The sequence below is a fragment of the Platichthys flesus genome, chromosome 1, assembly GCF_949316205.1.
Source record: "Platichthys flesus chromosome 1, fPlaFle2.1, whole genome shotgun sequence".
NCBI lineage: Eukaryota > Metazoa > Chordata > Actinopteri > Pleuronectiformes > Pleuronectidae > Platichthys > Platichthys flesus.
This window is the reverse complement of record NC_084945.1, coordinates 16,188,547-16,214,920: the sequence shown is the minus strand read 5'-3', so window position 1 is coordinate 16,214,920 and position 26,374 is coordinate 16,188,547. Positions and strand designations below refer to the sequence as shown.

At 40.9% G+C, this 26,374-nt stretch overlaps 2 protein-coding genes across 3 annotated transcripts; both read left to right on the top strand.

Moving 5' to 3' along the window:
• The first annotated feature begins 359 nt into the window (after window positions 1-359).
• On the top strand, window positions 360-6,587 carry rnaset2 (ribonuclease T2). 2 transcript variants are annotated; one of them, XM_062386887.1, is made up of 10 exons: window positions 360-514; window positions 1,404-1,481; window positions 1,613-1,667; window positions 2,507-2,556; window positions 3,513-3,570; window positions 3,926-3,990; window positions 4,480-4,593; window positions 4,720-4,765; window positions 4,933-5,004; window positions 5,092-6,587. In XM_062386887.1, exons 2-10 carry the CDS (start codon window positions 1,411-1,413, stop codon window positions 5,260-5,262), a joined length of 702 nt encoding a protein of 233 aa, XP_062242871.1. In that variant the 5' UTR covers window positions 360-514; window positions 1,404-1,410; the 3' UTR covers window positions 5,263-6,587. The 2 variants fall into 2 exon arrangements, with proteins under 2 accessions (XP_062242871.1, XP_062242872.1); XM_062386888.1 differs by having other exon boundaries at window positions 361-509.
• A 1,717-nt stretch (window positions 6,588-8,304) lies between these two features.
• On the top strand, window positions 8,305-25,415 carry rps6ka2 (ribosomal protein S6 kinase, polypeptide 2). The gene is made up of 22 exons (XM_062386886.1): window positions 8,305-8,536; window positions 11,883-11,999; window positions 12,534-12,615; window positions 13,617-13,697; window positions 14,503-14,582; window positions 14,975-15,081; window positions 15,165-15,202; window positions 15,303-15,445; window positions 17,124-17,194; window positions 17,561-17,649; window positions 18,087-18,151; window positions 20,041-20,143; window positions 20,269-20,414; window positions 20,682-20,804; window positions 21,152-21,241; window positions 21,393-21,551; window positions 21,764-21,925; window positions 22,030-22,106; window positions 22,345-22,462; window positions 22,590-22,646; window positions 22,766-22,846; window positions 23,511-25,415. The coding sequence occupies exons 1-22, from the start codon at window positions 8,432-8,434 to the stop codon at window positions 23,658-23,660; spliced, it is 2,244 nt and encodes a 747-aa protein (XP_062242870.1). The 5' UTR covers window positions 8,305-8,431; the 3' UTR covers window positions 23,661-25,415.
• The last annotated feature ends 959 nt before the right edge of the window (window positions 25,416-26,374 follow it).

Here is a 26,374-nt window from a genome sequence, read left to right as displayed (position 1 = left end):
TGATTTTATCTGAATGCTTTGTACCTTTAAAGGAACTGATAAAAGTTATTTTAGCAGAAAGACATTTTAAATATTATCTAAGGTTTTTATTCGATGTTTGTCCTTTTCTATTGATTGTTTGTCTTGTTTAGTGTGAGGCACACTGAAACTGTGGCATGGAAAGTGCTTTATATATAAAGCCGATTGTTATTTTTGCTTTTATCTGTGTTATTATTGTGATGGTGTTATTTTTTATCAGAACGCAGTTTTGATCAGCCGGTGTAATCCTGACAACACACCAGACGTACCGGCCATGTCCACCACGTGACGCGTACAGCGCTCCTGATTGGCTGAGTAGAGTGGTAGGTAGCGAAGCGGCTGCGGGACAAAAACATTCAGTCTGTCTTGTCCCGAGTAATGAGCTAACTGGGCTAACTGGGCTAACAGAGCTAACAGAGCTAGCTGGGCTAAGTTAAACACTGCGAGGCGTCCGGACAACCACTACCAACCTCTGTAGCAGCTTAAACAGCGTAAGGTGAGGCCAGTATAAATTCTACATTTGTTCTAAATGAAGCTTGACTAACAGGGGAAGTCGGCTGTAGATCTGTCGGCTAATGTTAAACGTTCAACCTCTGATATTACTTCAGCTTCATATTAAGCTAACGTTGACTGCTGGTGCCTGCCCACTGACTTCAGAGAGGGTCGTTGTTTCCTCCTGTCTGTAAACTTCACTTTAGTCTCTATGTGTCAGACAGTGGCCTCACAGCGTGTTTACGTGAAACCTGTGTCCCTAATTTAGCTCAACTGTCAACTGTGCTGCAGGTACATGTGTATGTATTTGTGTGTCCCTGGACTTGTTGTTGTGTTGCCACAGACTGCATATTGTCATGAGACTGGGACCTACACACTAAGTTAATTACAACTTCCATTTCTAGTTCATGAAACTGCAGCATTGCTGTTTTGGTCAGTGCAGTCTTCTCCATGAGTGGTGCTTATTTTAAAACCCTCACAGACCTGAGGTTCCCTAGCACTTTAGTGATTGACTGTAAATGTGAGGAAGACATGCTGAATTGTTTTTGTTGCTTCGGGAAGTCCTTCCCCCCCTCACTTCCTCTCATTTAAGCCACTACCTGTTTTTTCTCCTTGTGCCATGCATAGCGTGCGGCTCATGCATGTTTTGCTTTTAGTGTTCCAGTCAAACATTGAGTAACCTGCAGCACGTGGTTTCATCCAAACTCACCACTAAGGGAAATCTGCGTACATGGTGATGCACACATGTTCCTACAGGAACCAAGGGTTTCGTGATGCTACGCTGTGGTTTAAAGGGGATGTTTGTTGAAACTCTGGGTTGCTCTCATGTTCACTTCTGAGTTCTGTTCAAAAGCGGCTGACCTGTGTTAAGTTATTTATTTCATGTGTTGCAGGTGAGCCATGAAGCTCTGCCCACCTCTTCTGCTCTGCCTGGCAGCAGCACTGTCTTCTGCCTATGTGATTTCACCCCCGTAAGTACAGCAAAATGACGTGACCTGCTATTTTACAAAATTGACATAGAGCTGACATTAAATGTGGTCATTATCATGCAAAATAAGTAACAATAAAGCTGGATTGAGACATGACTGTGTGTGTATTTCAGACACATGTGGACCAAGCTGATCCTCACCCACCACTGGCCCTCCAGCTTCTGTCATGTACGTCATTCCCTTTAATTATTGTATAACTCTTCAACTTTTAAGTCCTAAATATCATGTGATGTCAGAGTCACGAGACTAATTGTGTCAGCAGTCTTGTGGGTTTAGGTAACATTGCAGAGTATGCAGTTTTAACTTTCATGGCAAAAAAATCCACATCCCTTATTTTGTGCTTTTATGTTTGGGAGTTGTTTTGTTGTTCATCTTAATTAACAGTCTAGGGTACCATTTGACTTTCTATCAGATGCATGTTTGTGTCAAAAACAACGGTTTGCTGCCTATTTTCTTCAGGTCTGTTTTTGCTCATTATTTAATTACGACATTTACAATCAAAGTTTCTATCGAGGCATTTTAGGGAAGAAATTCTAGTCAATTTAGTCTATTCTCTGTATAAAGACTCAATTAAAAAGGTTTATATGTAGATCCTTAACTGTAAAACCACTGCACTTCCCCTTTCTAGGACATGATTCGGTGGTTAATGTTTTTTCCAGGTGGTTGTCAATATAGATGCAAGACATACTGGAACTTCAAATTGATTGTTCATTTTTATCAGTCATGAAGTGAATGTTTTAAGTACCAACACAAAACTTTAAATTACAACTTTTTAAATGTCAGAATGTTGCTATTTCTGTTTCCCTTAGGTTTTTTTTGGCAGGCCGTAAGATGTCATGAGCTTGCTTTATTGTCCATTTTCACTGTACATCATGATATTTTATAGACCAAATAATAACTTTTTTATATAAGAATATGAAAGGAATCAATATAAGAAATAATCACCAGTTAAGTGTCAGGATTATGTATTCAGATTGACTAAGAGTATTCATTTTGGTTAATTTCAGATGGAACATTGTCATGCCAACTTCAGCTACTGGACACTGCATGGACTCTGGTAAGTGTGTGTGTGTGTGATTGTGTGTCATAGGCTAGTCTTTGGGCAAACTTCAGATTACAGACCAGGTAATTCGGGACAGTTTGTCCAACTCGGGACAAGAGTAGTGTCCCCAATTTGTAATAAGTTGATTTTTGGGTCAGTGTTTAATTTTGCCTAGTGGTTAAAGAACTACCTGAAGTCATGTTCCTTCTATGTTTAAAATACAATTTGAAAGTATCATAATGGGGCAGATCTTATTGTCGAACTTGTGGCAGCAGAGAAAGAGAACGAGCAGTCACCTTTGGCTTTAAAGTGTGAGAGTGGGAGTGAAAGCTATACTGGGAGCCGAATATGGAATCAGGAGACCAGAAACATGTCAGGGTTAGACCACTTAAACAAAAAGGTATATGTTCATTTGTTACCTGTAATATACAGAATTTGACAGAATACAGAATTTTGCAGGTAACCAATGACAGTGAGTCAGAACAGGAATGATATGTTGATTTTGTTTCTCCCCGTTAAAAGTCTGGCTGCTGCATTTTGCGAGCAATTGAGACATGTTGTAATTGGTCAACCCCATATAAAGAAAATAGCAATAATCCAACTAGGAGGTGAAAAAAAGCACAAGTTAAACATGTCTTTGAGTCAAGATTAGGTAAATTGTGGTTATAGGGTAAGTCATCAGGAACTTAATAGTCCACGACAACATGTTAATTGTGCAACTACCTGCTAGGTGGTATCACCTTGGAGAAGTGGTTCAGAATAAATTATCTGTTTGAAAACTTGTAAAGTATATAGCATAAGAATAAAATGCATCAGAACTTTGAAATACTGCTACAGGTAGGAATGCTGTTCGCAGATTGACTTTTGAGTGTATTGAGTGAATGTTACGGAAATCGTATACACAGCAGGACTGTCTTTTATTATTGCTGCTTTCATTGTTTACACTGATATACACTGAATCTGTTTTACAGGCCAGATAATGGGCAAGGCTGCAACTCATCATGGCATTTCAACTCTTCTCAAATAGAGGTATAACATTAGTCACACAGTTTGTGTTTGTTATAATCATCAAATTCAAAATGTATTTCATCCTCTTCCTGTAATGTGTTCAAACTGTAGATTTGTAATCGCTTTGATTTGGAGAAGGAACCTAAACAAAGATTTTTACATCAAGATGGAGCTGATAGACAGAGAGAGAAGAAGCATAAAAGCTAAATTCCTCAGAATAAGCAAAAGTTCTGTCAATCTAAAGTAGACAAACGCAAGAACCGGAACGAACTGGAACCAGAAGAGAAAATGCATACATTTTTGAATAATTTTGTCGAGTTGATTCAATTAAGTACTAATGAATAAATCTAATCCTTTGTTCTGTTTCTCTTTTCAGGACCTGCTTCCTGACATGAGGAAAAGTTGGCCTGACCTACTTGAACCCTTATCTACTGCCTTCTGGTAATGTTTCAGTTAATCCTTATAGGTTACTGTCTCATTCATTTCACTTTTAGTTGGGTGTGTTCTAATTTAATTTACTATGGTAGTGTACTTCCAACACATCAGTGCTATCTGACATGACTGCTGCTGCATTGCTTGTGTGGTTGTTTGTTTAGTCAGCAATTCTTCGAGGAGATTCAGATACTATGACACAGGATAATAATTGTATAGTTCTTCTTCTCTGTCTTGTAGTGTGGGTAGAAATTAATGCACTATGCTCTTCTGTTTCATATGAACTATATATATTGTTTATTTGTTCATGACGTTATGGTTAAACAAAACATCTCTTTGTCATACATTTGGGTTTGACAATGACATCTTTGGAGTCGGTGACAATCTTTGTTTAATATATGTGTCGGCTGGTCTATTGGTGCCTGGTGTTCCTGTCTGAGATGTTTTTATCATGTCAGTTAAAGGTATTGCCACTTGTTGGTCTTTCTGTTTTAACAGGAAGTATGAGTGGGCCAAACACGGTACATGTGCGGCAAAAGAGGAGGCTCTGAGCAGTCAACATAAATACTTCGGCAAGGCTCTGGAGCTATACCACAAATTGGATTTGGATGGGTACAGATAATCTTCATGTGCACATACACAAACCACTAACCACTGTCTCATGTTTTAGTTCTCAGTATTGTCTTCAACCCTGCATATATTTACCAACACCTCAAACTTGTATTTTTGTTATTGTAGCATCCTGAAGAAGTTTAACATCACTCCTTCTGACAAAAACTACAAGGTAGGTGTATTTATATTTTCAACATCAAATAAAAGTCTGATAAAATCTCAAATATAAGTGTTACATAAGGATTAATTTGTGGAATTATTGGGCCTCCTAATAATAATATGTAAGCTAAGGTTTCTCACTTTCCTTCCTCTCCCTTTTACCAATGTGTCTATATGTAGTTTTCACAAATTGAAGGAGCCATAGAGACCTTCTACGGCGTTAAACCTAAGATCCAGTGCATCCACCCAAAGGTATAAGCACCTAATATCATTTTCACGGTTGAATTGTTGTCTGACAGTCTGATAGATGGCTAAATGTTGTGTTTTTGTTTTTGACAGAATGCCGATGCTCAGATTTTGGGGCAGATTGAGATCTGTTTCAGCCCGGACTTCACCCTCGTGAACTGTGATAAACACGGACACCACAACAAACGTCTGGCTGTTGACAAGGCATCAGGGTTCAGCGTGTGTGACCCTGATATGCCAGTTTCCTACCCAACTCATTTATAAGACACAGACAATGTGCAAACCGAAACGCAGCAACTCACTACACTCATTCACACATTGATACACATATGCATTCTTTCGTTTACCAGTCAGTTCTACTGTAAAACTGGGATGCACGCACAGGCTAATCATAATTATAGTTTTCTCAGATTTTACAATGAACATCAAGGCTTTAATTAAATTTTATGTCTTAAGTAGCCTAAGACAATCAGTGTAAATTGAAAATGTTTTTAACTTCACAGAAATGCTGGCTGGGACATGTACTTGATCACATTCATTGCATTGTTGCACCTTTATCACATTTCATGCATTACTCTTATTTTAATCCATCTCAAACCGGGACACACAGACACACAATCCACTACGACATAGTGCCTTAATGGAATTAAGTCCCTACCTGACCCTTAGTAGTAGATGAGTCCTAAAACGTACAAGGTGTTGTTCCAGGACACAGCAGGAGACAGTGTTAAGTCTGGGTAGGAGGCAGGTGAGCAGACTGGCAGAGTTAGGGCTCTGTCTCTTGTGGAGTTGGCAAATGAGTGAAGTCTTGGTGTTTTTCGTATGTACAGATGAATCTTTGTCTGTGAAATGAGTGTGTAGACAAACCACAGTGCATATCTTTGTTTGCTTATGTGCCACCTATCAATTTCCATTTTATACACCTTATTCTAGGGTTGATTGGATTGTAACTATTATATAAAAGCTTTTTCAGCATTATCATGATTAAATTCAACCAATACATAGAAATAGCTGGTGTAATCTACCAGCACCTTACACAATTATTACTGGGATGTATTTTTGCATAATTTTCATGGCTTTTGGGGATAGGGTCATTTTGAGACCCACACTGCTGCTTAACTACTAGATGTAGCTGCCCTCTAATGTTTGTCAAGTACATCAGCTATTATCGAAGTTGTGCTTTAGGTCTGTGCTGCCGGAGGGCTGATGATCACAGTAAAATGATTGAAAATGATAGAAAGTACTAATAATATATGGAGGTTTAGAATAAATGCCTGTAATTCTTTAGGACACACCCCAAGTACGACACATCACAAAATATATCGCACAAATTGATTATGCACCATTTTTGACAAACACAAATCAAACCTGTTTCCTCAAGGATGTAACAACTGCTTTTATAAACACAGATTTCTACTTTGACTTTTCTCTGTTGGTTCTGTTTGTATTTGTCATTTTTTTTGTGCAAAGATGAATTGATTAATTGTAGGTTGAAATATGATTATAGCCGTAAGGGACAAATTTGTGAAATGTATCAAATGAACATTTGCCAATTTTTAACGTAAATAAAACATTTGGTCTCAATACAAGCTGCCGTGAATTCATCATTGAGTGATTATGTAATATGCAATATTGATAAAGTGGAATCTATTTGCATTTATGTAATTGAATGTGAATCCCACCTATAAATAGAGGTTGGTGAATTAAATATAGAGTGACCATCTGCCCCCATGACTGTTGTCAAGTAAAGTATAGTAACAGTATTATTGTCTGTCTTTCTGTTCAGATCTACTCCGTGTATATGAATATTAATGTTGTGATCCCCTTACAGAGCCTTAATCCCACCGGGACAAAGACACCAGCCCCTAATCCTGAATCTCCTCCCACAACCCATCTCCAGCAGATTGACTGAACACATCTGATTTATGTTTTCAACAGTGCAAAAATGCCCCGAAAATATGTGCCAGCTATATTCTTAATGTTCTCCAAATCTTGTCAAACACAGGAAAGCCCCAGTATGAGCTCTGGTTTTAGTTCCAAGTTTGAGGATCACGGTTAAAGCAGCTGAGCAATTTGAAACCATCATTTAGCAAAAAAAGGAAAAAGATATGTCAAGCTGCAGGTCATCTGCGGATGCCTGACCCCTGCAGTCCTGATTTACCCCAATTTAATCCAATAAACCCCCATCGCCTCTGCTTCACTTGGGCTCTACCTTCACTCCCTCCTCCCTCACTCTCTCTCTGGCTCTATGATTATGTAACACTGCAGCTCTGCAAAGCTGCTGATGTGACAGATCCAAGTACCTACACACACCCAGTGATCAGCCAGATCACGCTGAGCTCCTGCCACCACTATCGATGTGTGGCATTGATCGCTGGCCTCAACTCAATAATCTATTGGACTCTTATGTAATGTCACCGGAGCTGAGCCACAGTGACTGCAATGATTGCCTGCGTCTTACTTTATTTTATCATCTGTCACCTTCTTAACCATCGTGTGTGTGTGTGTTTGTGTGTGTGTGTGTGTGTGTTTGGGTGTTGGGTGTTGGGTGTGTGTGGTGTGTGTGTGTGTGTGTGTGTGTGTGTGTGTGTGCGTGTGTGTGTGTATGTGCGTGTTTGTGTGTGTGTGTGTTTGTTTGTGTGCGTGTGTCATTGGATGTCATACAGGAGCAAAAAAGGAGATGGGACAGTGGCAGACAGGGAGAGGTAGCCGGCCTGCACCACGTGACCTCGCCAGCTGTTGCTGTATACTGGTGGGAGAAAGAGAGGGAGAGAGAAGGGGCGTGGGGGGGGGGGGGGTGCGAGGGAGGGTTTCTGGATCTCGCCTGTGCACAATGTGACTGGTGACAATCTCTTGTTCTGCAGAGGGAGGGAGAGAGGAGGCAACAGGGGACACACACACACACACAAACACACAGCGGGGCAGGGATGTGAAGAGGGTGCTCATGCACGCGCGCACACACACACACACACACAAACACACAGGCGCACTCCTGATTCAGCGGAACAGATTTATTCGTCACCTCTCCCTGCAGCAGACTCACGAGGCGCGCGCCTGCTGCAAAACACCAGGCAATCCCCACACAAACCCTGCAGCGTGCACCTGCCCCGGCCCTCCTCATCCCACCACCCGTCTGTCTGAGTGGATTAACGGCTCTGGTGCAACCCGGACTGCGGCTCACACAGACGCAGGAGCTGGCGGAGCTGGAGACGCAGCGGGAGTGATGGGAGAGCCGAAAAGCGACGACTGCATTGAGGATGCGCCAATCGAGGAGCTGCGGGACAAATAGATAGAGGAACAGCCAGAGCTCCTTCTTTCTGCATCTCTGATAAAAAACAAAAACAAACCTACAGCTCCTTCCATCCCTGCCGCAGGGACATGGTCATCATTATGGGATAGATGCACAGAAAAAAACAAAGTCCTGCCCGTTGCCATGGATACCAGCACGCGAAAATTCACAGTGCGGAGATGGTTCTCCATCTACCTGAAGAACAAGGCGGCGAGGAGCAAGAACAACACCGGCTTCTGTCAGCTGGAGGTGAGTGCGTGCGCGCGGGGGCAAACCTCAGAGACGGGCGCACGCCGGGTCACATGCACGGCTGCACCATGCATGAGAATGTAGCTATGAAGTATTGGAAAAAAGAGCACCGGGCTCATTGTGTGATGGATGTGTGATGGATGAAAGGGTGAGAGGGGACACGGTGCGCACATGGGAGTGGGTGCGCGTTGTTTGGCTTGTGGAGTCACTGCAGCGTCATTACAGCTGTTGCTCTGCGTGTCCGTCACCACAACAGAAAACAGAGGAGGCAGAGAGACACCGTGTTTTCATACAGAGACAGGAGGGGGGGGGGGTGTTAAGGAAATGCAGTCAGACAGAAACACTAACAAGCGGCGAGGCGGGCACGTTGACTTATGAGTGGATACAGGCAGATTTATTCAGTGCACGGCAGCAGTGGGGGTCTATTTATAGCCCAGTCAAACCAGTGAGGAGAGATGTGCAGTCTGCAGCACGCCCACCTGTACGTCTGGGATATAAATAGAAAAGAAACTCCCCTCCTCTCTCCTTTGTTGTTGTGGCCAAGTGCTGCTGATGATGATTCAGCTTGACGGGCCACCTACCTGTGTATGTGTGTGTGTGTGTGTGTGTGTGTGTGTGTGTGTGTTTGTGTGAGCGAGGGAGTGCTTGTTCTCCTCACCAGCAAATGTCTGCCTGCTTGCGTTTGTTTACCTGTTTGTTTGCTCGGCTGTCCGTCTCCATCTGTGAGGAGATGTTTTGATGCTCCGTGCATGGATGCTCTCTTTTCTCAGAGCTCGGGGTCAGCTTCATATCAGCATCAGCAGATGTGGACGGAGCTGGAGTCGAGGCCTTGAACCTGTTTCTTTCTGGCTGATGGATTTCACTCCTGCTGCCATGTTTAAGGAATGAAGTGGTGATTAATCTTTTAAAGCAGATGTCTACTCCGCTCTCTGGGGGCTGAAACTCACACCTCAGGCCACGTACCAATGCTGCTGAGCACACTATCATACACTGCAATGCTCGATTCAAAGAGCTACATTGAATAGTAACTCCAACCTGATGGGATCCCCCCCCCGGCCATCACACCCAGGAGTCTGCAGTAGTTGTTATTTCATGATATGCTCTGTTCATTAAATACTCAGTACATCTGCACACCTGTAAGGTTTCATGACATCTCGCAGAGTTGTGGTGTTCACAAATAAACATCTGTAACGTTACTCAAAAATACCTCTGTGGTATTTCCTGCTACGATAGATGTGAACTGTCTGCAAAGAGCTTCTCTCATCTTGATGTCCACGTCAGGCCCTTTACAGCTCAGTTTTGCCAGTCACACAGTAGTTTTTAGTTTTATTTGTCATATGCAATTGAACACTGGGTCAACAGTACAATGAGAGGTGTTGGACAAGAAGAAACCAGTCAGCTCAGCAGTGCAATAGTTAAATTAAAATAAAAGCACCTGCTATTAAAAAAAAGTCAAATACAAAACTAAAACGATATACATTTAAATGTGAAGTGGGACATTTGGTACAAATGAGCTAACACATTTAACTGTATAGAGTGTGTGTGGATAGTTATTGCACCGTGTGTGCATCAGTTGTTGCACATATTTCCAAATAAAGTGCAAACAGGCAGGAAAACAGCTGTGCAGAGGGTTGTAAGTCATGAGTTGACTGCAGGTCTGGGATCATGATGGCCTGCTGGTAGAAACTGTTCTGAAGCCTGGTGGAGCGTGCAGTCCTGCTCCTGGACCTTCTGCCAGATGGTAACAGGGTAAATGTTTGCTGAAACTGGCTCGGAGCCCTTGTTGGTGCAGCCAGCTAACGGCCCAACAGGAAGTACATCTATTTGCAGCATTGTCTCTATCACAGGTTCCTCACACACTGCTGGCACAGCAGGTCCTGTATCTTACCCAATGCCACCTTACAGGGGAGACTGGGATTGGACGTCTGGTCTTCTGGTTAGTGGACGACCCACTCTTCCTCCTGCGCCAGAATATTTACCATGATCACAGCCACACTTTTGACAGCCACACAGTGTGTTGGAAAGTTCAAACCCAACCTGACATTCTCAGTTTTTAGAAAGTGGCCCTTTCATTTGAACACTTTTCAATAATAAATGTTACCTTATTTAAATAATTGAATCACTATGACCTGAAACAAGCCTCAAATTAAAAGTGTAGTGAGTTGAAGCCAAGTTTAAAAATGTTAACAGATAATTCTTTGGCATCCCAGATGTTGCAATCTAGGGTGTGGATCTGCAGTAACATGTCATCATATAGGTATTCCTTCAGCTTAGTCGCCTCGATGAGCATGAGCTGAGGAAAATCCGTCAGGGATTCTACAACCTTTTTTTTTTGTTATTTCTTTTGAGAAATTAAAACTGATTTATACAGAAACTTCTTTTAAACTATTCATATCTCCCCTACTGGCAGAGTTTGTTCTTGCAAATGAAATAAGTATTTAAGGTAGGATTTTAGTCCAATACATTGCTTTGTTGAAAACAAACGAAAACTGACACTCACAAAGGAGGAGTAGATCTCATTCCATGATCAGAAGAGGTTTCTGACAGAGGTATTCACCTGCTTATTAAAGTCACAATGTGTCTACGGAACTTGAAAAACAATAGGAAACACTGATTCACTGCTCACAGGAGAAGTGACTATGTTCCCACGTGCAGCTTGTCAAAGAAATTAAATCAGATTTATCACGTAGGACAAATGCATTAACCCCAATGCACTGCAATCGTTTTCTATTTCAGCCCAATGCCAAACTGCACATGTGAACGTTCACATATGGGGGGGGGACCTCAAGGGAGGAGGAACCACAAAAATCTCATAATCCTGCAGCTGAAGCTCATGGAAGCTGTTAGAACTAAATGTCATTTGAACGACTGTCTGTCACTGATTACTGACTCCCAGTAAGCATTGGATACTGGATTGAAAGTGGGTGTGAAGCTCTTATCATTGAGGAGACGCAGCCAGCTTCACACAGGTCCAGTAGATCGTCCCACTGAGCGGTCTGAGAGGTGCCTCAGGTCGGCAGCTGATCATTCACCTCACTGAGCAAACTGAACGGACTGATAACATTAAGCGTTCACTTTGCCGCCGCTGACCTCAGCCCACACCTACCCAGCAAGAACATTAAGGCTCTTGAATACCCAGCTCTGTGTGCGTGCATGTGACAGAACAGGCTACTTTATTATCGTCTTTGTTTAATCAGCATTACTCTTTGATTGACAGTAGAATCTGTTTGGATGGACATTTCCCTCAATTTCCTCCATCACCTTGACCAAGTCTTATTTCAATTGTTGTTGTGGCCCTTTTGTCGTAATAAATTGGAATACATCCTCCATTGTGTGTTCTCTATAGGATGACAGCATACTGAAGGAGATCGACATCAGCCACCATGTCAAGGAGGGCTCTGAGAAAGCAGACCCTTCTCAGTTCCAGCTCCTCAAAGTGCTGGGGCAGGGCTCCTATGGAAAGGTACGGTATACAGGCTGTCGACTGAGACCTACATACATCAAACCACATCTCATCACACTGCCAGGCAGGCTGGGGATCTGACTGAGGGTCACGAGATCAGTGCTGACACCGTGGGCCTGACATTAACACACCAGGCCCAAGGCTCACTGCTGCATGCAGGCTTCCCTATGAGGTTTATTATAACTAGGCTGGGCGATATGGCTAAATATTATATTGAGACAAAAACACAAATATATATATATATATATATACACCCATACATATATTGTATATACATTGCATATGAAGTGATACATGATTATTGATATTGCACTAGTATTAACACATTTGGATTCTCTGTTAAGATGTGACTATAACCTTATGGTTTCTTCTATTAACAACACTTTAATCACATAAATGCGCTCATATACAAAACACACATTTTCAACTCATGCTGGTTGTTAAATGTTATAACAGCCTTTTAGAAATATGAACTGTTTCAAAATCTTCTGAGTCAAAAACTTGATGATGTCAGTGACGGTGATGATTTCTCAGGTGTTTCTGGTGAGAAAGATCCGAGGGGTGGACAGAGGACAGCTGTATGCCATGAAGGTCCTGAAGAAAGCCACGCTGAAAGGTAAACACAAACACGCAAAGCTACAAACACTCTGACATGCTGAGAGACAAATTATTAATATATAGGAAATGCAAAATGTTTTGTTTGTGAAGTTTTTGCTTCCTATGCCCGGTTAATGAAAGGCACTTGTATTTATTTAAATAGCAGTTGTATTTATATATTTGTAGCATCCAAAAACATTTAGTGAATTACTGAATCATGGCTGAAATGTGTCACACTGCAATAACAGCCGTGTTCTTGTGGTCAGTGGTCATTTGTTCAGAGTTATGTTATTCTCACAGTGACCTACATTCAGGAGGATTTTTGGTACAACATGTTCATTCAGGAAAAGTTTGTCATGGTTTAACCGTTTATTGCACAAATGGGAAAACAGTTCAACTTGGCTCTATTCTTTGGACGCTCCGGGGATTAGCCATGCAGCGAAGATAAAAAAGGAAACACAAGTAAAAAGGAGCTATTTAAATGGTCCGCTTTGTTAAGAGGACGGGCTGCGATTGGTGAGGGACTGACGAGCAGCCATAAACCAGTCTGTGGCTGACAGCTTATGACAGCTGGGCACAGGACTCTGTGTCCTGCGTGAACTTGTACAATTTGTACTTTTGATTCAGACAAACTGGTTTGCGATGAATGGGATTATTGTAAACAAGGAGGTGCTGTAAAATCCGGCTGAGATGCCATGTGCTGATTTGGTGTCTTTGTGGAAGCCTTAATCCTCTTAACCTGCGGCCCCCAGAATTTAAATAGTTATGGTCTCCACCTGTCAAGGAGACAGATGCTGCAGTAACACTGTGACGGTAGTTTCCACTGCGGAGTAGACCCTGGAAACGCTGGGATGTATCCAATCCCATTTCCACGTTTTCAATTACCTAAATGCAGTTTCATCCTAAATATAACGTACACACGGTATTAGAGGCCGGTCACATTTGATCCGCATTTAGACGAAAGCAACTGAATGTAACGGCATTAATCAGATTGCACTTTGCCCACTGTGTCCTGTCTAGTCCGGGATCGTGTGCGGTCTAAAATGGAGAGAGATATTCTGGCAGAGGTGAACCATCCATTTATAGTGAAACTGCACTACGGTAAGTCTGACTGACTGATGCTGATTTCACCATCGCTCTCTCTAAAATAATGTGTCCCCTTATGGTCCAACCCAGAAAAAGAACGTGACAGTCAATGTGAAAGAATTGGACAGAATTTATTTAAAGAATACTCCCCTTTAAAACACATTCAATCAGACAGACAACAGCATTACATCCACAGCTACTAGACTAGACTTAAAGTAAATTAAAAGCTCAGACTGTTTGTCTTGAGATTAAAAAAAAAGGAGATGACCAGAGGCAAAGGAAAAACAAGAAGAGGAAGATTATTCCAATCAGAGGGAGCTTTGCATTTGAATGAACTATGTCTTATTTCTTTTGGAATTCTGAGTGGATCTGAACCAAAAACTGTTTCAAATAAGGAGGACAATTGAAACTCATTTGGCATTGCCCTCTCGATTTGTGTTGCAACCAGTTAGGTGATTTGAATGTAAAACAGTGTTGAGTTTCACAGTATCAACACCTCAGGACGCGTACACATTTAAACCAAGCATAAAGCAGCTTAAATTGATTTCTTGTGGTGTTTTGATGAATGAATAATTCTGAATGTAAAACTTTTCCACAAGAGAGTTGGAATTCTGAGAAAAAGGTGTTGACTGATCAAACATTACAAATGTTATCAAGCCACCTTTTTCCTTCACATTCACATCAGGTATCTGTGGAAACCAGACAGATCATATCCAGAGCAGAGATCCATGGATTGGATGAAAATGACAAATTTAAATTGTTGTGATGCTAATTGTGTGTCTGTGTGTGTGTTTGTGTGTGTGTGTATGGTGTTTGTCAGCCTTCCAAACAGAAGGGAAGCTCTATTTGATCCTGGACTTCCTGCGAGGAGGAGACCTTTTCACCCGTCTGTCGAAGGAGGTAGGTGTGGGACTGATTTGGCTCCTTCTCCCTTTCACCGTCTCCACAGAGAAAAAAACACTTCAAAGCCTTTCGTTTTCAAGCTCTGTCATATATATTAAATGTAACATTGATGCAGAATCAATAGGAGTGGCTATACCTGCCATCACTCTCCTTGTCAATGCTGTTTTGTTTTGACCGTCACCTCTATCCCTTTGATACTGATGCATTAGCCTGTCAGTAAACACACAACCCAACAAGTGACATGCAATTGTTTTCCATTGAACTGTAGCTGTCCAGAATTAACCCAATTATATCATATGTGACACTTACTCCTACCATTGAAACATTTTTTTATATTTTGTGTTTCATCATCATGTACCAATTCTCCTCCACATCTCTGCCTGTTCCAGGTCATGTTTACAGAAGAGGATGTGAAGTTCTACCTTGCAGAGTTGGCCCTGGCCTTGGACCATCTACACAGTCTGGGCATCATCTACAGGGACCTCAAACCTGAGAAGTACGTCAGGCTCCCGAATGTCGATCCATTTATTTTACAAAATTATATAAAAACCGGATTTTCACATTAATTTCACCCAACAGTATTCTGCTGGATGAAGAAGGAAATATCAAGATAACGGGTCAGTTCATCCAATCGCAGACTACCGCTATATTATCTTCTGTTTTTGTGTCTTTATGTGTGTTTTCACGACATAGTTCTGTCTTCTCCCCGTCTCTCAGACTTTGGATTAAGTAAGGAAGCCATCGACCATGATAAAAGAGCTTATTCCTTCTGTGGAACAATAGAGTACATGGCTCCAGAGGTTGTAAACAGGAGGGGACACACGCAGAGTGCTGACTGGTGGTCATTTGGGGTGCTAATGGTAAGAATTTAAATATTGACTTCTTATCTTAAAGGTTCAGTCCAAACATGAGAGAGATCCCGTGGTAGATTCAGTTGTAATAAAAAGGTGTTAGGCCTGTCCAGTCGGGAGGTTCCATTTTAGCATAAACAACAACAATTCTTACAATTTAGATGTAACATACTTAACAAAACATCACTAGGATTATTGTATATTCAATTTCTGCCAATAGATCCCTTTCACCTAAATCGTACACAGTGAACCAAGCTAGACAAGTTTCATGTTTTGGGTGCTGTAGTGTATATTTATGCCTATTATTAAAAACACAACACATGATATAATAATAAACACATGAGACAAGGATTTCTTTTTTAATTTTTACTTTCTTCCGGCAATAAATGTACTATCATGTGTGGCAGAATGGCCTCATTACTTTCAGTATCATGAATCTGCTTGATTCTGCTTGGCAAGTATTTGGAATTAAGAAAATTCAAAAAACAAACCAAAATATAAAAACACGTCTCAATTGTGCTGCTGAACTGCACAGGGGTTTGAAAACTGAAGAAGGAAGAAGTATAAGTGAAAACTACTGCAGTCGTGCTGACAGATTTGTTACCACTCAAAAAAGGCATCAGGCTGTTTGTGAACTCCATTAATCTATACCAGGACAAGTTATGCATTTTTTTACTCTATATATTTGATTCATATTTTGTGGAGTTTGATATACTTTATTTATGTATCTCTAGCTAGTGATGTAATATTTAGCATTTTCCTAGTTGTCAAGTCTCTGTTTTATGTGAAGACTGATGCACAGTTTGTTGAAAAAAACATGTATTTCGAAATATTATTATTTCGTAATACATGATCTACTATTAACTCTACTATATTTGTCTTACATATGGTGAATAGACATACAGGTGATTGATATAGTGTTGTTTAGTTTTGACACTAAGGTTCATAAAGGTCACTGATTAAAAATGATTAGGAATGTATGATCATCTTTTTTTTACAATTAATTTATAAAGACAAAGTAAAATAATAAGGAGAACAAAACAAACAATAAACAAGCTGCCAGATCTCAAGAAATACAAAAGATGATCAGTTCAAATTGTCTGAAAAGTCCAGAACTTGGTTGAGGGTCAGTCCATGTGATAAAGACGAGGAAGGTCCAAAGAGAGGACCAGAGAAACCCAGAGTCCTGTCAGATCAGGCAGAGAGCAGTACCATTCAGTGATAAGCAGTAAACAGTGGAATGAAACACAAGTAATATATTCCATTCTTGACTGACACCTCTCTCTGCAAATATCCCAGATCTTAAGAAACTTAAGAAAAGTGTGAACTTGAATGAGCAAATTTTTCTGATTTATAAACATGAAACCATGGCATAACGCCATTTATTAAAGCAAGGGGGAGAAACAGATTTCTAATCCCTCAGAATAACCCTTTTAGCTTTTATCATTGAGGCTTGCTGTTAGACTGATGGAAGAGTCAGGAAAGACTATCAGGAATTAACTGTGTGCTGTAAATGTCGCTGTATTGAAATACTTCATCCAAAAAACTCATTCACTGGTTTGAAATAAAATATCAAAGCTCTAACAGTTCCCTAATGTTGCAATGAATGAGCCTTGCATTAAGTATAAAGGTGTGACACACTTTCCAGCTGACGTGTTCTGATGCTCTGTTATCGTCTGTGTTCCAGTTTGAGATGTTGACAGGATCGTTACCATTCCAGGGAAAAGATCGAAAGGAAACAATGGCCTTTATTCTGAAGTAAGACTCAACAAACTGTTTGCATTGATTATTGTTTTTCTTAAAGCCTTTAATTCATCACAAACTCCTAATAAAGTGTCTGGATACAAGTTTTTTCAATTGTTGAGTTTTAAATTGTTTAACAAAATTTAACATATATTTTTTATGTGTTTTGTTTCATAAGTGTCTTGTTCTCTGTGTCTGAGGAGGTAATGGTGTTTTTTCCTTATACACAGCAAGAACAGGAAGTTATTGCATTTAGCTTGTATATTTTGATAACTTCCTCTTTCCCGCTGCGGCTTCTTTTCTATGTCGTATATTTTTTTTCACACTATTGGGTGTTCATACTGCGAGTACATTAACATGTGTCTTGTTTTGTCTTCTCAGGGCGAAGCTCGGAATGCCTCAGTTCCTCAGTCCTGAGGTGCAGAGTTTATTAAGAGCGCTCTTCAAGAGGAACCCTGCTAATCGACTAGGTAGTGTATTATTTAGACAAACAGGTCGGTTAATATGAAACATCCTGGGGACAAAAAGCTACAAGCCTCCATCCTGGTGTAGTGCAACAAATCCGTTTCTCTTAATAGTTATGATGACGTCCCTTAAACAATAGAAAAGCTGGTTTGTGTTTCACAGCATTACATTACATTACATATCACTTAGCTGAGGCTTTTATCCAAAGCAACTTACAGTAAGTGCATTCAGCGGCCACATCTACACGACAGCTCTGTGAAATGACACCATTCGTGTCCAAGCAGCCGAATCCTTACTGTGGTCCGTTAGAAATGATAGAAACTGTTTTCCTTCTCCCTGTGTGTCGAATCAGTTTATAATGAGCCGGGTGCTTTGGCCAAACAGATGTACCATGAACAATGACACCATTCTCTCCATCTGCCTCTGTCTGTGGGACTGATAGGTGCGGGACCAGATGGAGTGGAAGAAATAAAAAGACATCGCTTCTTTGCGTCAATAGACTGGATTGTAAGTACAACGTGTACGGATATTCTTCGTTCAACTTCATTTATAAGCCGTACGTAGCCCTGTGTGTTTTCAGTGACACTTTTTTAAAGTATGCCGTTAACTTGTAGAATACAAATGTCATTATATACACAAGCTGTATACACAATACAGAAAAATGACTTCTCTCTCGATGCTGTAGTGGATGTCTCATATCATCGGAATCCTTCTCCATCCTCAAAGTTTAAGTTTAGTGTAAAAATCCCAAACGTCCCTTTGTGGTTGTCTTACCCTACTTGAGTGTAACTGATCCTCTTATCTTTAATAACCTTTCTCACACGGAAAATGTGTTAATGTGCAAATGCTCCGGCTCCAATCATCGCCCTTTGATAGCGTCATTTAACCTTGACATCCAACCGACGTGCGCTGCTTAAAAAGGAACATTCTTCCAGCTATGAGCTTCTATTTAAGAAGCCTGTCAAACATCACAGAATCATGCTGAGGGACTCCATTTGTTCATGGTGAATTTTAAAGCTCTTCCTTTAGGCGCTGTGTTACATGTCAGCAACATTCATGCTGCAGAGGCCTTACGCTGCATCCCCCCCCTGACACGAGCAACTCAGCAAAATGTCATTAGTGAAGAGCAGTGCACTTATGTAACTACTCTATACGGGATGATTTCAGGCTTTTAATAACATCATTTTGGACAGTATGTGCTGCAGAGTGTGCGTGAGAATACCAGCTTTCCCCTGTGTGAAGAATAAACATCTTCTCTGCCACAAAATGTATAGTAGCCATACTCCCTGCAGATTTATCTATAGTGTAGATACATGTAGGTTCTACACTGAGCAAAATATAACTTAGAGACCCTGTGGTCAAAATGTTGAATCCTTTTTTTGTCAGAGATGTTCGGAGGCTCTGTGATTCCTGTTTATCCACTGTTGTGAGAAGTGATGCGCTCTCCACCATTATCTGCTTCACGTGCTCACTAATCTCTGCCCTCGCCACCGGCTCGCACATTAGTCCTCACCATTACTTTTACTACCTACTCGCCTCCTGCCAAACACAACATTTTCCTATTTACAGATGGTGTCGCTGGCTTGATGTGACAAGCCATCAGTAAGAGGCTTACCCTCTCCTCCACACTATGCTAATTAAATCACAGCGCAGCATCAGGCCCAGTGAGCCCTCTCTGCGTCGGCATCCTCTCAGTGTTTATCGGAATCTTCTTTGACTTGTTCTCAAAACTTTTTCTTTTAATTTTGAGGAATTTCTTTCATAAATCTGATGAAAGAGACAGAACCGGGATCGTCTCAGCAGCTGAGCAGCACAGAGGATATCCATTGCAACTCAAATAGTAAATATCAGTGAGCGGTCGTGGTCATAGACCCACCATGAATAAAGCTTCAGCAATCCTTCCCCCAAGGTTGCTGTTTTTTGCTGCATTACTTTAATGTGTTAGCAACTAACATTGCAAAAGTGACATCTGCAGGCCATACTAAGTAATACACTTACTCAAAGAAAAACAATATCATCTGAATTCTCGTCTTGTTCATGATGGGCAGAGCAAAGCTTTTATTCGGCATCACATTACACTATAAAACAACTTTTTCATCTTTGTCTTTGAAATCATCACCCAAACACACCAAATATTATCTACTGGTCAAGCTTATATCCACACTCCTTATTTTATTCACTTCTGTTTAGATTAAAGTTTATTTCTATTCTCTTAACTTCTCATTAGGTTTAAGATCTGGCTGTGTATCGGTTGTGGAACACAAGTCGTATAATCCAGTGAAATTATAAACAACCACTTAATGCTTGAAGTTGTGTTGGTGACTCTTTTCACGATACTTTTACATTTTGTTGTCTGGTAAAGTTGCTCCATCTGTTGTTGTTGTTGTTTTCTGTAGAAGTTGTTCAAGAGGGAACTGAGGCCTCCTTTCAAACCAACGGTCGGGCGACCTGAGGACACTTTTCATTTTGACCCAGAGTTCACCTCCAGAACACCAACTGGTAACCAACACACACACACACACACACACACACACACACACACACACACACACACACACACATAAACAAAAATCAGAGAAAACTATTGTGTTAATATTTGCATCTTTTTGTGTGTGCATATCCAGATTCTCCGGGCATTGCTCCCAGTGCAAACACACACCAACTCTTTCGTGGTTTCAGCTTTGTGGCAACGAATCCGAATCAGGAGGCCAGTGTTGCTCCAGTGGCGACTTCTCGTCAGGAGGTCAACAACATGGACCCCATCGCACAGGTAGCTGTGTCTTTAAGAAAACAGCAGATGTCCTGACCACACCTTATTCAATACTGACACACACATTTAATAAAGTCATTGAGTAAATCACTGAATTAAACTCTCTGACACATAAACAGTCTGTATAATTAAGGGACTTAATGTTTCATGATGCTCACATTTTTAACGCTTACCGTCATGGCCGAACGTCAGCTCCTGACTAAACAAAGCAGTTACTCACACACCTAACAACTCACTGTTCTCTGTGTGGACTTCTTTTCCCCGCAGCACCTCCGAGGTGACGTAGCGTTCAGTGAGGTGTACGAGCTGAAGGAAGAAGTCGGACAGACCGCGACCTCCGTCAGCAGAAGGTGTCTGCACAGAGTTACTGCTGTGGAGTATTCAGTGAAGGTACTGGACACTAAACTTCAGACAAAGTGTGCAGATGTTCTCTTCACTTTTCAGTTCAGGTCAGCTCTGGGTTAAACAGGGAGTGAATGCAGTGCTGCAATAAAAGGTAGAGCTTTTTATTGTGGACCATGGCAATAAAAACAAAAAGGCACTGACAAACATCCACGAAAACAACACAATAAAACAGTTCAATTAATAAATACATTAATTAAATCTCTATATCCTGGATGAGTGAACCATTACAGGAGGAAGTTTGATTATTAAACAAAGCCTCTGAAACAATCTGCTAAATTCATCCTGACCTTTAGATTATTCTGTTTTTCACAATGTGTCCTGTTTGTTTCCAGATAATTGAAAGAGCGAGGAAAGATCCATCAGAGGAGATTGAGATTCTGTTGAGATATGGACAGCATCCAAATATTATCACCCTGAAGGATGTAAGTGTAACACAGCCGCATCCACAACTGCATAATGCTGTGTAACTGTTAAATCCAGTGAGAAACTGTAGATCTTTGTTTACCACATCATTAAATAGAGGATATCATAATTTTCCTTCAGCATTTTAATAAGCTACATTTCTCCCTGTAGGTGTTTGATGATGGTCAGAGTGTTTTCCTGGTCCAGGATTTGCTGAGAGGCAAAGAGCTGCTGGACAGAGTTCTGACGCTGCCAAGTTTCACAGAGAGAGATGCAGCAGACATCGTCTGCACGCTGGCCAAGACTGTGGAATATTTACACTCACTGGGGGTGAGACGGAGACATGATGGAACAAGAGGGAAAAATGATATTCGTTGGAACTCTAAGCACAGGACTTCATGATGTTGTTATACTGACTCGCAAAATAACTAACGTCCCTGCTTGATTTAGAAGATTCAGTGGCAGTAAAAGCTCTGTGTTGCTCTGTGAAAGTCATCTGACGTTCATATGCTTTTGTCTGTGTATGTCTCTCCCTTTTCTAGGTGGTGCATCGAGACCTGAAGCCCAGTAACATCCGCTACTCCGACGACACCGGACGTCCAGAGTGCATCAGGATTTGTGATCTGGGATTTGCCAAACAGCTCCGAGCTGAAAACGGCTTGTTGATGACGCCGTGTTACACGGCTACGTTCATGGCTCCTGAGGTGCATCAGTCGTCTCAATCACAACAAGTATCTACATCTATAAAACAGCCATTCAAAAATACATTTAAAACTGATCTCACCCTGAAATGTTCATGTGTGTGCAGGTTCTGAAGAAACAGGGCTATGATGCAGCCTGTGACATCTGGAGTATGGGGATCCTGCTCTACACCATGATAGCTGGGTCAGTTTAGAGTTTGAAGCTCCGCCTCCTACTGTAGAACACATATGTTTTCAATCAACCGTGCTTTGGGGGTTATTTCTACTTATCTTCCGTACAGTTGGTTTTATCATCTCTGGATTTATTATGTCCAAGGTTGCACATTTTAGAAAGTCCTCTATACATCTGACTTATTATCTGTTGTTCTTATTCACCAAACTTTTCTGTTGCACTCTGTAATTTTTATCTTCACATTGGTCAGGTTCAGCCCGTTTGCCAGCAGCCCCGAGGACACAGCAGAGGAGATTCTGGCTCAAATCGGCTGCGGGAAAGTCACCATCACAGGAGGGAACTGGGACCTGGTGTCAGATGCTGCCAAGGTGAGAGTTGAACATTTTTTGGGGGAAATGTAAAGATATAAAATGGTCCTGTTGCTGATCAAATAATACAATTACCGTCTATACTAACTCCAGCTGTGTGTGTGTCCATACTGTGTGTGTGTGATAGGACATTGTGATTAAGATGCTCCATGTGGATCCTCACCAGCGCCTGACTGCTCCCCAGGTACTACATGTATTATGACTTATGGTGGGACCTGTTAGGTTATAGGTCAGGCTTGCTACTATTTGATGAGCTGTTGAAATAAAACATCATGAAATCATCATCAATGTGCTGATTCTCAGGTTCTCCGTCACCCCTGGGTTGTAGAGAGAGAGCAGCTCTCTGACAGAGCTCTCACCAGACAAGATGCAGTCACCGTCAAGGTCAGACCATTTGTCCTTGTGTGTGTGTGTGTGCGTGTGTGTATGTGTGTGTGTGTGTGTGTGTGTGTGTCTGTGTGTGTGTGTGTGTGTTTGTTCGTGTGTAGATTACCATTAGGATGAGCATATTATATCTGTATTAAAACAATATCAGTGTAAATCTAAATATTTGTCAATGAAATATAGCACATCAATTAAATTAAAACACAAACCTACTCTTTAAACCTCCAAAAGTCTACTAACATCACATTCGTTTTAAAAAAGGAATAGTGTAGCAGAAAGATGAGTGTTCCCTGAAAATTAAAAACTTTTTTAATATATTCAAAAATATTGAAACCTTGTTAGCAGAGATTGAGCTTTGAATTTATTTTTAAATATACCATTGATACTTAAGTGTTTCAGTGTTTGAATACAAACCCTCAATTGCTTAAATTTATTAATCTTTCAAAGTTTGTATTCTGCAACTATTTTCTATATCACAAAAATATATACTTGCATGGTTTATGTTAGCATTAGTAAAATGTACTGCAATGTAATACACTGAAATATGTTTGTGTAAACGTCCATTAGGTGGAGCTGTTTGCTAGTTATTGGTTGCTTGTATGCTGGACCACAACGCAGTCATTTCGTCAGTGTGATCTAACGTCCGTTTATTATGTTCCACCAGGGGGCGCTGTCGGCCACCTACTCTGCTCTGAAGCGCTGCACTCCCACCCCCGTCCTGGAGCCCGTTGAGGCCTCCAGCCTGGCCCAGAGGAGGGTGATGAGGAAACTGGGGAGTCCGGAAGTTAGTTCAGACCCTAAAGACAAGGAGTAACTCCAAAGACATGAACTGTAGGCCCTGAACATGAGAGAAGATCCACTCTTATTTTGAAAAGCACAAACCTTGTGACGACAGGCTTGCGGGCCGATAACCTGAATGTAGCTGATCAGAGAAACCAGGATATTCAACTCATGTGAGATCTACCAGAGACTTGGTGGCAGGTTTTTAAATAAACATTAGGAACTAAACCCAATTTACTAGCCTTGACATTAAGATCAATTTTAAATCTTAAAATTCTAAATATGGTGCTCTGTGATCTAAGATCCATCACCTGCACCTGCATAGAGAACATAACAAATATATATATATAATAATGACCTTGCCCTCCAGACATTTCCATAGTCTGATCATCGTATAAAATTACCAAGGATTTCTGTCCATATTTACTTATATTTTATTCATACATGTCAGAATAAAATTACGCTCTAGTTCAATATATAAACGTTTGCACTGTTACCTGCCTTGATCCAGCTTGAATAATGTCCACCACAATCAGAGATCAACACTTTACTATGCTACACGACAACATGCCAAATAAGTTTCCATGTTCAGCACATACATGTACGTCAGCCGGAGGTCATGGACAGATACACGTTAACGCCATCTTCCAGCATCATGACTCTCAAGGTTTTTTTGTCCTATCGGTCTTCTTAAATCTGCAGTTATGCATGTTACAGGCGTTAGTATTCTACCAAAGGGAGTTGTAACAATACCATTGAAGTCTTACTGTTCATAATAAGCGTAATAATTTCACTGTATCTTCCAGAAATGCAGCCGTTGCCTCTTGTAAAAAAAAATATGATGTTTAATGTGTCACCGCTGCACTTCCCAGTCCAGGAGGAACAGTCACGTATTGTGGTGACAACACTTAGTTTGTTGTGCGTTTTCATAACATATTCGAGACGTCATTTGGCTTCAGAGTAGTCTTAAATCCTGGGAGCAGACTCGTTTCTCTTCAGCCTGTGCTACTTTGTATTATTTCAGTCAGATAGTTCATCATTCTGTGTGTGTGTGTGGTTGTGTGTGTGTGTGGGCTCAGCAGTTGGCTCCTGTGTGCTGTTAGTGTCTGAAAGCCAAAACGTTTGTGTCAGAGGTTTGTACGAGCTGTCTGTTGCTGCTGCCCCCCGATTGTAACTAATGAGCTGTACAATCACAAACACGAGGTAAGACTGAGCGGCGCGGGTTTGCAGACGTGAGTTAACGCACCTGTGTGTTGGTCCAGTAGCAGTGTTGTACAGTTTACTTGTAGGAATCTAGATCCTGCCCCCCCACCACAGTTTAATAAGCATACTTAGCGCTCAGAGACAAAACTAAATATATTGTGTGTAACCAATAAGCACTGTAGCGGCATTTCCTGTACATATATTATTTCCTGATAGACAAACTGTGTGTGTTGTGTTGCGCTGCTCGACTGTGCGAGGGGGAGCTGGGGCTGATGCAACTATGAGTATATGCAGATAAAACTCTACATAGTGTGTCATCGAGGTAAAGCTGTAAATACTGTACTGTTGAATTATTTTAAGAGGTAAATAGGATGCGATCGTGTAAATATACTGTTCTGCACAAGCATCAGCAAACACTGACACTGTACATATTGTGTTTGCAGATATACTAATGGTACATGCAGCGTAATACTGTGATGTGCATCCATTGCTCAGAGTGTACATACTGTCTATACCCCGGCCAACCAAATAAATAATTGGCTGGAATGCCAAAGTTTTACAAATAAAGGAAAAGGACAGAAAAGCAGTGAAATGAAGTGTTTTTAATCATGTATGTCATTACTTACACACGTGTGCTTGTATATGTGTGTGTGCGTGTGTGTGTGTGTGTGTGTGGAAGAGACGTACAAACACAAATCAGGATGTTTGGCTGAACACTCATGACTCTGATAGTCGGACACTATCAGCAGGTTCCTTCTATGTGAAGTCCAGCGTTTCTCATATAATCTGGGTTTGAATAAGTCAAACTGTGAATTCTTTTTAAATTCTTATCGCTTATGTTGCAGTGCTGCTGTATTCATTTGTATATATTCTTAATATTTAAATGTAAGCCATCACTGAGATAAGCAAAGCAATTACACAATCGCATGATTTTTGCTTAATATTTCTGAAACCATAAAACAACAACTGAGCTACAAGATGGAACAGTTTGATGGTTGAATAAGCAGCAAGTGATAAAGCAGAGCTGAGATGTGGGACTTACAGCATCTGTGTTGTCACTATGAATCTACTAATGATATACATAATTATAATAAGTACGACAAGAGTTAATATGACCAATGAACATGGAGCTTTTTGTTGAGAATGGTTTTTATCCCTCGTGTTTTTTTTTAATTTATAATTCTAGAAAGACATGTCCTCATAAACATCTTTAAATTCCGGGCAGCAGTTTTATTTTATGATTTAGTGTCACTCCCTCTTTGTTTATTCGTGTATGGTTTAAAATTTTGTTTCTTCATAAATAAAATAAAAATCATATAACAAACCACGAGGGATAATATGCTGCAAGGAGTTGAGTTGATGGTGAAAGCATAGTTCCAAGACAGGCAGAAATAAAAAGAAAGATAATGCTGGCTTTCATTAACACACAGTAAAATTATAATCAACTGTAGTGTATGCTTTAAAAATATATCATGAGAAGCAACATGAGTTTTCTAGCCCTGATGATCATCCAAAGCTCTTTTCAGTTTTGCCGTACGCCCATCG